General features: G+C 36.2%; 1 protein-coding gene across 2 annotated transcripts in view; it reads right to left on the bottom strand.

Moving 5' to 3' along the window:
• Positions 1 to 13338, bottom strand: part of ANKS1B (ankyrin repeat and sterile alpha motif domain containing 1B) — a 441596-nt gene that overhangs the window by 378534 nt on the left and 49724 nt on the right. For both annotated transcript variants that reach the window (XM_074144245.1, XM_074144246.1), the window contains exon 3: positions 9653 to 9809. In XM_074144245.1, the coding sequence (XP_074000346.1) occupies positions 9653 to 9809 (157 nt within the window). The remainder of the gene's footprint in view (positions 1 to 9652; positions 9810 to 13338) is intronic.

Genomic DNA, 13338 nt, shown 5'->3' with positions numbered 1-13338 from the left:
ACTCTTCAGGTGTCTGAAACACCACGCAAGGTCCCAAAGACCAGAATGTGTTTCCTGCTAAAGTGCAAGACAGAAGCTGAAAAGCAGGAACAGCCAGGTAGAAAGTGAAAAGTTCCCATTGGCAGACAGGGCTTGATGAATGATAAACACTCGAATCATTCTGCATTATTCAGACCACCACGTGGTCTTTCTCTATTACAAAGACCATAAATTCATGTTAAAATACATACTATCACAATACTATATGGCTGCAATGATCTATCCAATACCTGCGATAAGCCTTTTGTGCTCTAGTGATTTCTAACATATCCTTTATAAAGGACTGGGCAAAGCAATTTTTTTATGTACAGTGGTATACCCACAAATCACAAGCATATTTTATTAGAATTTATTTTTAGATTTTCAGTATTTCATGGACAGAACTGCAGAGATGAATTGGCAATTGCAGTCTAATTTTGTGCACACTTACCACAAGTATGAAAATCAGATAATTGCCTATAAAATGACCAATTATGGTAATTTGTGCCTACAGTTACTGTATTTACATCTCAAATGGAAATACACAAAGAAATTTGATTTATAACTATATCCACATTCTGTGAGGTAAATAGCAAAAAAGACTTTTACTATACTATTGTCAAACAGATATATCTATCTATCTAATACCTATGTACGTTCGAATTTTTCTCAGGCATTTCTGGAGAATATATAAAGTATCTTAAATCCGGTGCCAATAGTCTAATATTGCAGTTTAAAAGTATTCTGATTAATTTTTCAGAGAGACATAAAAGTTATATTGGCTATGGCCTTTTTCTCAAAACTTGGTGGCTGGCCAAAATTTCAGCCTCAGATATAGGCACACAGAGACCAACCAGTCCAAATCACTGCTGCTGCCCAGCAAACTGAAATTTTCTCCCTCTAAATAAAGAATATCCAGCTGCATTTTCATGAAAGGGCATATTTACAAAAAAGTATGTTTTAAAAAAGAATGGTGCATAAAAGCATCTGTAAATCTTAAGAAAATGTTATTATTTTCAAATGAACATTGTTGAACATTTTTGTATAGTTTGTTTCTTTGCATTTGCTGAATTAAAGCTATATTTCAGTTAATGATAAACCAAACTGATTCAAAATTAAAAAGAACTAGGTATCACTGAAATAAAACAGAAGAATCCAACCTGGACAAACATGATAATTAAATTACCTACACATATGCAGTCAGAACAGGCATTGTATGTATTGTATAATCAGAGCTGAGAGGTACTACCTAATTAAAACTTAATAATACAACATCCTTCCCTCTTTAAAATGTAAATTAATCAACTCAATTCAGGTATACAAGACAGAACAATTATTAACTTTCAAAGAGAGAATTACAACTTGTTTAAATGCCCTCTAAATTTATCTGCTTTGACAATTTGCTACTACTTACATAAAATAAATCACCTTGGAAGCAAGAGTTTTTACTGAGAAGACGGAATAGAGTTTTTAAGTAGGTTTTGACAGTCTGTCATCTTCAAATATAGGAAAGGAGGAAATGCCAACTGGATAGACACAGTTGGTTCAGCATTCCCAGAGAGACCCCTAAGGTGGAGCAGGCTATAATAATGTATTTCCTTGACTGGAAGAAACGTTATCTTCCTCTTCTTACCCTTCATGGAAAGATGGATATGGATATCTCAGTCAGTGTTACAAACTTCCTCCTTAACGCATTTGTTTATAGAAGACATACAGTAAATATAAAAAACCCAACCCAACACATGACGATATTTTAAGAGTTGAAGTTATGTGATTTCCTTGGTCCCAAAAATGCTGTTGCTTCTGACTTGTCTTTTGTGTGGGCAAAGTTAACCCAGATGTAACTGTTGATTTTAAGGTACCATTTGTCCTCATATCTCTAAAATAGCTTACTATTTCAAAGAAATATTTGAAAGACATGAAAAATTATTCTTGAAGAAATTAATAATAATAGTTTAGTATTATTGTCTACACTTTCAGTCCCAAACGTAAACAGTAGTTTCTGGGGTACAGAAAGTTTATGCGCTAACACTCATTTTCATGAGCAGTTAACCTTCTACGAAAATACAATTGTCTGCACGCAAGTTACCACTGTGTGATTAGATCTCCAAATCTGATATCCAAGGGCTAAATAATGCATCTACTGCTGAAGTAACAGACTAGAATGCTTTTAGAAATTTCAGATACTTCATTACGTTAGAAGCTACAAGATAGACTCTAAGACTGAATAAGTCAAGAAAAAGAAAGATCTAGAAAGCAGAACCTAGTAAAACGTACAAAATGTAAGACAAAAAGAGTAGACAAGTATTATGCAAAAATAGTATAAAACAGAAGTCCGTAATATTCATAATTAATAATATTTTAAACAAGAAGTCATTCATATGGCCCGATGGACCTCTTTCAAAAATAAGAAAGGCATCTCATGATTCTGCTTTTAACCTTTTGTAATTTTTTTCATTGTTACACTGGTCTCTTCATGAGCATTTTCTAGCCTTTCTCTGAATCTGTTCTCTTCCATGTACAGCCAGAACTCAGACTTCTGTTGCTGCAAACTGAATTGTGCCTTCACAGCATTGCATCTGGTCAGTACTGCAGGCTGCACTACACCATTTAGCTACTGAGAATGTGCACCACCACGAAATCTAGAACATCTCCTAAGGTTTATTCATCAGAGGACAGATTAGCAGATATGTTATAGAGACAATTATTGTAGCTTGGCCGCCTGATAGTGAAGAGGTGCAGGAAATATGAAGAGAATGAACGGTCTCATGAATATTACATAGGTCCTTGTAAAGCCGCTATTAAACAGTGGTTATATTTAGGACTTTTACTACATAGTTGTGTAGTTTAAAGCTCCTAAAGTTCATGCAAGTACTGTACACGCAACAATGACTAGCAAGTAGTGATTTTACAGATCTTTCCAAAGAATGCTCAACTCCTTTATTATCTAAGCATTTTTATGATGAACTTGAAAAGGAAGACTTCATAAATCACTCAGCCATTTCTTTGTCACATAATCCCAATGTCAAGTAAGTGAACAAGACAATATATCCAAGACAGAGAAAGGAATGATCTCAGGATAGTCTTACTTCATCTATTAGAACAGGAAGGTAGTTTCCTGAGAAGTTCCACGGATATAAGTTAATCATTCCGAAAAAAATAAGGAAGTTTACCCGATTGATTCAGCAAGTAGCATGTCACTGTATTTAACTACAATGGGAATTAAAGTGCTTTCCTGGATGTCTAGGGCAAAGGCTGAACAACATTACAACACAAACTCTAAACATAGCCAAGAATGAGGAGAGCTTTTGGGAACAACATTGTGACTTTATTGTCCCTTTTCTTTGAGGAAGGGAATGTTTTCACACGGTGCACAGATTTTTACAGTTTATGTGGAAAAATAGCTAATGACATCCTTCTTCTTATCATATCACCCATGAACCTGTCTAATTTGATAGTCATTAAAGAAATAAAAAGCCCATAAATTTCCTTATCAAGTACTCTCTTAAACACAAACCAAAGCATGAGAATTTAGGCATCCCTAATATTTCCAGATATATTTTCAAAAATTATTTAAAAATCAAAGCATTTAAGACAGGACTAAATATTTTCCTTTTTCTTTCTGCAACAACTGTACTTGTGCACAGACAAAAAATTATTCACTACTTTGCTTACATTCAAAAATTTAGAAACCTGAGAGTTCATACCTATTAGGCATTTAAAAGAAGCTATATATCGTATCACTGGATGTGCTTTTCTAACTTTGTTGGTGTTTTTTTAAGACCTACCATTCCTGATTGAATTTTTCTTTTACTGAATGCTACCCTGATCCATTTCTACTTTTTATTTCTTGGCACAGTTTAAGCCTCTGTATTCTAATCCCTAATGAAAATTCCAGTAATGAGTTATGACCCCCTAGTGTCATCGATTATGTAGGTAGTGGGACTGAGTGTGCCCTCAGCAAGGTTGTGGATGACACCAAGCTGAGTGGTGCAGCTGATACACTAGAGTGAAGGGATGCCATCCAGAGGGACCTTGACAGGCTTAAGAAATGGGTCCATGTGAACCTCATGAAGTTCAACATGGCCAAGCACAAAATCCTGCACCTGGGTCAGGGCAATCTCCCATATCACTACAGATGTAGTAATGAAATTATTAGGAATAGCCCTGCAGAGAAGGACTTGGAGATACTGGTGGATGAAAAACTGGATATGAGCCAGCAATGTGTGCTTGCAGGCCAGAAAGCCAATCCTATCCTAGGCTGCATCAAAAGAAGCGTGGCCAGCAGGTCAAGGGGGGTGATTCTCTCCCTTTACTCTGCTCTGGTAAGACCCCACCTGGAGTAGTACATCCAGTTCTGGGGTCCTCAGCACAGGAAAGACATGGACCTGTTAGAGCAGGTCCAGAGGAGGGCCATGAAAATGATCAGAGGGCTGGAACACCTCTCCTGTGAAGAGCAACTGAGAAAGTTGGGTTTGTTCAGCCTGGAGAAGAGAAGGTTCTGGGGAGACCTTTTTGCAGCCTTTCAACATAGAAAGGGGGCTTGTAAGAAAGATATAGAGAGACTTTTTACCAGGGCCTGTAGTGACAAGACAAGGAGCATAGGTTTTAAACTGAAAGAGGGTAGATTTAGATTGGATATAAGGAAGATATTTTTTTATGATGAGGGTGGTGAGACTTTGGAACAGGATGTCCAGAGAACTTGTGGATGTTCCATCATTGGAAGTGTTCAAGATCAGGTTGGACAGCACTTTGAGCAACCTGATCTGGTAAAAGATGTCCCTGTGTATGATTAGGGGGCTGAACTAGTTCTTTGATGGTCCCTTCTGACCCAAACCATTCTATGATTCTATGAGCATGTTATAATAAATATCTTTATTGTATAAGAACAATATGATGAAAAATAAAGATGCCACTGTCCTATAATTTAGGGAACACTTGAATTTAGACAGCAACATTTTTTCAAAAAGACAGTTTTTGTAAAAGTTATAGGAAAAAATCTGCTGGAAATTACCCAGTGTGAACCAAAATCAACCTTACTGAATTCCCATTGAAATTCACCTTTACTTATGTGGAAACAAAACAAAAAAGTAATTTTGAAACTTAGTTAGCTACTTTCCTCAAATTTATTGCTGCAATCTGCTCAAAACAAAAAGATTGCCTCTGCAAATTTTTTTCTTCTAAAAAGGGTATAATAAGAGTTGCAAGGGAAATTTGGAAATTCATCCCTAAGGGGAGAGGGAGGGACATCAAATGTAGAACATGAAAATTATTTTTGCAGGCTACTTTGGAACCGAGTTGTACTTCTGGAAGTCCCTGAGGTGTCACTGAGAGAAGCATATAATGTCTGTGCTTCATTTTGATGATTTGGGGAAGACAGTAATATGTTAGATGTTAGGTATTTACATATTATGAGTGCATCCTCAACTCTTTTCTGTTGCATTTCAGAAGAAGTGTCAAACAGCATTAAGGAAATGTGAGTGGTTTTTATGACAATTAAAATATGACGCACAGAAAAATTCTACAGTGCATTAAATATATAAATGTAAGGAAAAAGACATGGTAGGGGCATAAATAAAAACAGGCAGAATCACAAAACAGAGAACAGCACTGAGGAATTTCAGAACTGTTCACATGTTTTCCTGTAATAGTTTTACTGTTCATACTCTGTCAATATATATTAAAAATATTATTTTGAACTTGATATTTATTCCTGATGTCATTCACCTTTTTTGCATGTGATTTCCTGCATTAGTACCAAACACTACGTATTGAAATATATAGGGCTGTTATTTGTTATTAATTTTTTCATAAATTAGGATCTCTTATCAATTATGTAATTTTATGATGAGAGTTGCCATAATAAATGTTTGTGCTACCAATATGTCTCTACATAAAGAAACATGTAAGTAGTCTGTTAACAGCACACCTTTTTATTATATTTGGTATGACTTACTAAAACATCTTGATCTCATACTACCTACCTGATCTTCATTTGATTTATAATTTGCGTATTTTCAAATCTTCATCAATGAAGTTTCAACACTTACGTATTTTGTAACTTCACCATATTTTGTAATTTAAAACACACATCACGCAGGTCAACTAAAACATCTGTATTAAACACTGACAGAATTATTCCTACATAGTCATTATGCCTTAACCATTTTCTGTATGTAGAGTTGCCAGTCTACGTTCCACCACCCCCATAAAATAACTGTCATTTAACTGCCTCTTTACCGTTTTTTTTTCAATTTTATGTAATAGGAACAGTAGGGGGCATTCAGAGCTTTAGATGCTGGATATGGCTGGATATGATCCTATGATGCTAGTTAACTGCATTTTAAACATGGAGTGCAGTTCAATTAATTTACAGTATACTATATTAAATCCGTTAATTCATGTAATATATATTTATGCATCATGAGCTTCTCATTTACTTCTTTGTTGTGTTGTTCATTACTTTCACTTAGGTTTTTAGAAGTATTTCCATCTTTTACATAGAATTTCAATAAAACAGATGAAAACTAAAGATGTATTACACATTAATTGCAACAGTTTTTAAATTGAAAACAAAATTATTTTCTTACACTGAAAGCACATACATTCTTAATGTGATCCTTACAAAAAAAAAAAAACAAAAAAAAAACAAACAAACAAAAAAAAAAAAAAAAACAAACAAAAAAAAACCAGGAAAAAAAGTCTGACAAGTATATTATTTGCTGTGCTGAAAAGGTGTCAGGAAAAATGGGTATGCTTCTCCCCAACTCTCAGTAGAAAAAAGAAGGAAGAAAAATTACCCAGGATTTCTTATAAGCTGTTGCTTCAGCTCCACAAATCTGAAAGAAGCTCCGAGAGCTATGAGGAGCCACCTGCCTTGTACAGCCTATCAGCAAATAAGCAAAAGCCTCAGAAACCTACAGACTCATAAGAATGTACAATAGGTATTAGGGTGAGGATGCCACTCTGGTGTTATTTGAAGATATGTGGGTGGAGATGGCTTTACATCAACATGGCATTTCTCTCATTCCATGATATGGATAATATTCTCCTGTGTAGAGTGCTAATTAATATGGTAAAGGTGGTGCCAGTGAAGTGGTCCACCTACTAAAGCTGGTCACTGTCTAGAGTGGAACATCAGGGGATTTACAAGGTCAGAAAAACTGTGTTGTATGAGATTAATTTCAAAGTTTAATATGATCAAGACTCCCTTGAGAGATCTAAGGTCCAACATTTCTTACGAGGATTGCTCACATATTTTCCATTATAAAGTTTTTGGGTAAAATGCATAAACAGCAGGAGATCTAATGACAAGACCTTTTTTTGGGTCAATGGGGCATAGAATCAGATGCATCCCTGCTTATTTGCTCCAGCAATCAAGCCAGAGAGACTGGACAGCACACCTAATCAAGACTGAGAATAATCTAGAAGTTTGGAAGTATATATGGGAATGGAAAAAAGTAGGTTTGAATTTACATTTCTCTTTCTGGTCTTCCTGAAATATCTTTTTCACTATCCCTCTCTCTGAAGTTCCTGCCAGTTTTCTGTCAGTAGAGCACAATGAATCTCTTCAAGCAAATAGTTAACATGCAATCAGTAAGTTGCTTTTTAATTTTGTTGCAGAAATAAAACAAAAAAACCCAAAAAAAACCCCAACATTCTCCTTGACAAAAGGTAACCCGACAATTCAACTGGTTTCAACTTACATGCAACAGCTGATGGGAATAAGAAACTCAGAGAAACTCCTTATCTGCAACTCAAACCACAGAATGACAAGTTTTGGTTTTTGTATTTTTTCTTGCATGAGCCAGGGTATTACAGGATTTCCCAGAAGACTGTCACATGGGCATATTTTATTACTTTATTTTCCTAGATTTCCTGTGCTAATACTTGATATTCAGATCATAGTTATTGTATGGATTCAAATGGCTAGGAGTATAATGTCAAATATCAAATAGATTATTCAAAGAATAGCATCTCACATTTCTTATTTTCTCGTAGTTTGCCTTCTGGCCACACTAACATAGACACTCAGTGTGATTCATTTGTTAGATTGTACTTTGCATTTGAGGTGCTGTAGGGCACCCTACCTGGAGTCCATCAGCCACCCCACAAGGACATGGAAATTCTGAGCATCCTCTTTCATACCTTCAGGCCTGCACAGATGTCTCAGTTCCTGTAGGGCGCCTTAGAAGGTACCGGATTTCAGTGTTTCGGCAAATGAATCCTGTCTTACTTTTGGTCACCTGACTAACCCTGTTGGCTCCTGTGATTACACTGACTAGGCCTCTGGAGAATAAAATCATAGAATCATAGAATCATAGAATAGTTAGAGTTGGAAGGGACCTTAAAGATCATTGAATTCCAACCCTCCTGCCATGGGCAGGGACACCTCCACTACATCAGGTTGCTCAAAGCCCCATCCAGCCGGGCCTTAAACACTTCCAGGGATGGGGCATCCACAACTTCCCTGGGCAACCTGTTCCAGTGCTTCACTACCCTCACAGGAAAGAATTTCCTCCTAATATCTAAATCTCCCCTCTTCCAATTTAAAACCATTACCCCTTGTCTTGTCACTACATTTCCTGACAAAGAGTCCCTCTCCGCCTCTTCTGTAGGTCCCCTTCAGATATTGGAAGGCTGCTACGAGGTCTCCCCAGAGCCTTTTCTTCTCCAGGCTGGACAACCCCAGCTCTCTCAGCCTGTCTTCATAGGGGAGGTGCTCCATCCCTCTGATCATCTTTGTGGCCCTCCGCTGGACCCATTCCAACAGGTCCATGTCCTTCCTGTGTTGAGGACTCCAAAGCTGGTGCATATACAAAATGGTGCATACACAGGCAATGTAGACATTAAAATTTAGATCCGAGTCTGGACCTGACTCCCACCTTTACATTCAAATAACTTCCTGATTACCCTGGCACATCCAATCGCTTATTGTTACTACTCATATTTCACAGCCTACTTCCAGTCCTCAAGCAGTTCAGCTGACTATAGATGGTGTCTGATTTTAATTGCCTTTTCTCTTTCTATTTCTAAATATAAACCCTACAAATGGGCTATATAAGAACATAGAGAATGAAAACAGAAGGTGTGCCATATGTTTGATAACAGAATGCAACATATTTATCCACTTACCCACTGTAATACTCTCATCATTTTTTCCTAGTATGTATGTGTCCTTCCTGCTGCACATGCATACATGCAGTCCATCTGGTTTGTCATTTATCTCTGCTTATCAGTTCATTTACACTTACATTTACACTCAAAATATACCAAGAATATTAATTTTATCTCAAAGGTTTTCAGGATTTTAATATCTAATAAAGTTAAAAAGACACAGAGTTTATGCAAATTTACATCAATATATATATAAGATGTACAGTTAGAGTATGTCTTCATATGATTTTTCAGAAACAAGCAGAAGGTTTTTTCATGCTTTTTAAATCAAATATCCTTTAGGTCAGTGTCCATAGAGAAGAAAAATATCTGGTATGCTTATACTGGAAGATTGTATCAGTCTTGGAGAAGAAATTACCGAAACAATGGAAAATAGATTGGCTCTAAATTTGCCAGACCTAAAGAATATGTGCTGCTCTTTTCTCATGATATACACAAATATTTTTTATCACCTCACCTGTTCATTCACTCTGGAGTGTGATGGCCCATGATGGATGAGAATCTTCACGATGTCTACATCTCCTCTCCAAGCAGCCAAGTGAATAGGAAAATAACCTTTATTATCTGCCACATTAGTTGATGCTTCATACTGAAGTAGTTTGAGAACTATATCCCTGAAAAACAGGACATAAATCTAAACATTGACAGAAAGCCTATTTTATTAAGTTTTTACATGCACATACATATTAACAAATTTTTTGCCCTGAATAACCTGTATTTCAAGTGAAACTGCTACAAAAATGAAGACCAATCATTTCTAAGGATGAAATAGATAGCAGAACACAGCTAAAATGCTATTCGCTCTAATTCTTACTTCTTAAGAATACCCATCAACAATATTATCATCAGTTCCCTGGATCTGTTTCTTTCAATAGGATCACCTGGCCATGGAATCAGTTTTAGAATTTGCCAGTCAAGGCCACATGCATGCCTTTCAAGATAAACCTTCCAGGCACTCAAGGCAGAGAAGTACTCCTATCCCCATCATTGCTGAGTTCTGGAGGCAGGGAGACAAAAGAGTAGCTTTATGGACATGGTTCTTGCAGTAAGGCTTAAAAGTAACAAGTTTTCTTGTCCTTTAAGGTATTATCTCAAAGAGTTCTTTTGGAGGAAACAACGTAATGATGATCTAGTTAGATATATAATATCTTCTATGGAGTAACTGCTTCTATTTTCGTTTCCCACACCCACCTTCCTGCTAGCTATGAAGAAAACAAGAGACTTTTATTATTTTAATTCTTTTTATATTCCTCTCAGTATTTTCAGTGTGGCTTATGACACATTAAATGAAAGATTAGTATAAGCTGGTATACTGCATCACTGATTTTTAAGCAGTTTCCTGTACTTAACTTCAAAGGTTAAACTTAAAAAACAGTTGTGTTGAATAATCATTGGTTATCAATTCTGTCTTATATCTCCATTTGTCTTCTCATAGTTTGACACAGTCAGGCCATATTAGTTATTAAGGTAATAGCATCTATGATCCAGTGTGGGCAGTTCTACACATGATTCTGCTGAATGTGGAAACACTGCCTCTTACTAATTTTGCTCAAAAAATTGGGGAGGGCGAGTGTGGAAGAAGCTACATGCAGCCCATGTTATGACTATAAATGAAGGCTTTGACTACAAAATGAGGCAGAAAGTAAATCCCGAGGCAATTGTTCTCCTAGCCTTGATGGAACCTTATTTAATTTCCTATTGAGGAAAAAATGTGGCAAGTAAGAGTGAATATATCCAGGTCAAAAGGAACTCCCAATTGTCTCCAAAAGAAACCATAGAAATAATGGAGTCATCACGTCTAATTCTTGAGGGAGACTTTAAGCTGAATTTTGTTTACTCCTGACAAGGTCAAATAACATGAAAACCACCAAGAAAGAACAGCTACACTACAGAATGACTTTTGCTACACCAAAAGTTCCAGAAAAGTGACTCCTGAGACTTTTTAGTACAAATAAGGTTTGAGAGACTTCTCATGTCATAATAGTTAGTCTTGCAGTAGATAGTTAATGAAGGCTAGAGATACAGTGTAGTTTGAAAAGGACACAAGTAAAAGGAAACATAAATTTAAACATGTGAGGAAAAAGAGCAAAAAAACCCTCCACAACTGAAATAATATATAGGTAATGATATACAGCCACTATTGGAAAAAGTCTGTTGCAAGATTCAAGCTACAAAATAGAACCTAGGTCTTTCATCCTTCAAGAATGCCCTGACCCATCACATTTCTCTAGGGTGAGTCTTTTTTAGTGCTCTGTCAGAAGTTTTCCATTTTGTAGAAATAAATTTCAGGAGGAGAAGACTGAGAGTCCTTAGCCCAGTAACATTACTGGGCTAAGTAAAATTACTTAGGAAGACTGAGATTCAAGTTCGTGCCCCAGATATGATTTAATTACTTATATAAAGCAGAATAGTTTCAAAAGGAAAGAGAACTATCTCAGAATAACTAAGGAGGAGAGAATTCATCAGATATGATGATCAAGCAGGGATTTGAACACTGGTGTCCAACAAGTGTTCCAGCCACAAATCATTGGTTGGGTCATTAAGTCTTAAGTTCTCACTTTTCCTGAAAAACTTTGAAATCTCTCAAGTTCATCCTAATGTAAAGTGTGAAAAATTAAAACTCCAGAAGTTTTCAAAGGACAAAAAGTTCTCTTAAGTGGGAAGGCTCTCCTGCCAACAGATTGTACCCAATATTGATTTTGAATATCGAGTTTCAAATCTGAAACAGTGTAAACCTATTTGTTTGATATTTGCGGTCACTAACAAAATTGCAACCACTAAGTATCTGTCCAATTCTCTTGCTGATAGTGCTACCACTGTAGGATGATCAGTATGATGGTTGGATAGCACGTCCCGAACGATCATGATTTATCATTAAATACCTCATGATGTATTTCAGCTTACTTTACTATAACAAGCTATAAATATGATGTCAAGATCTGCTACTTAACCTGCTGTGAGGGTAAGGGGTCATAGCCGCCAGTGGTGATTACGACCTTTTCAAAAGCAGCAGTTGTATCTGCAGCTGTACATAAGTCCATATCTTGAAGTTCTCTCTGACTTCAGCAGAAGTTTGGCCAATGCTGTATCTGAAAATGCAGTTTGGCTTTTGTATGTTTTGGGATTTTATAGTTTATATTGCTATTTATACAGTTTTCACCTATTTAAAACCAGCAATCTTTGCAAGCTCAGGATTGGACTTTTGTCAGTCAAAAATGTGCAATGGCACAAGAAACACTGCCAATGGCACAGAAACAATCCATAAACTATAACCAAGAGAAACCTTTTTAAAAAAGGCTGAGTTTAATAGACCGTATTAGGGACTTTTAGACCTAATTTCTGGAGGTAAAATATATTAATGGATTATTCTGAATCTTCCTACAGAACTGAAATTTTGGAAAACGCACAATATCTAGTTTAACAGTATTTTAACTACTTTTTTTTTTTTTTTTTTTTTTTCAGAAACAGAATATCCTATATTCACCAAAAGATTAATCTCATCTAAAGAAGATATGCAGGCTTCTAGAATACAATTAAAGACACATCCTAAAGTTTTATTCCTAAAGTTTTGTTTTTTCCAAGAAAGAGTGCAAAAATTGTGAAATGAGTAAACTAAACATGTAATTGTTATGGATTCGTATGTTATCTTACGGACAGTTCAAAATCACATTAAAGTTAGTGCAAATCACTCTCAGATTCAGTTGGGGTTAGATCAGTTCCTTATCTCCCACAGAGGAATAACCCAAAGCCTTACGTAAGCCTTTCCTTAGTGAAAATCCAGACAGTGTTAACACCATCAGTTTACAAACAAGATAGGTGGACTGCATTAAGTGGGGCAGTTTTACCTTGCTTACAGTTGGGCCCATCCCACTAGAACTTTATAGACCTCATTAAATCTTCCTTTCTTGTTCTGCCTTAGTAACAACTGCAATTGGCAGCATAATACAATGGAGGTAACATGTAGCAAGGGGCAACTTGTAATAACAGAGGTAACACAGAACAAATTACAAGGTGTAATAAAAAAATACGTAGCAAGTTAAGTTTCCAGTTTTTTACTGATATGTCAATGCCTTAAAGAATTCTGCTGCAGTGGTATGTCTGTGCAGTACCCCTCAGTGGGGATTTCACAGGCTTTCCCCAAGC

The sequence above is a fragment of the Numenius arquata genome, chromosome 2 (assembly GCF_964106895.1).
Source record: "Numenius arquata chromosome 2, bNumArq3.hap1.1, whole genome shotgun sequence".
Lineage (NCBI taxonomy): Eukaryota > Metazoa > Chordata > Aves > Charadriiformes > Scolopacidae > Numenius > Numenius arquata.
Note: the sequence above shows the minus strand (reverse complement) of the source record. Positions and strands in the feature narration are given on the sequence as shown.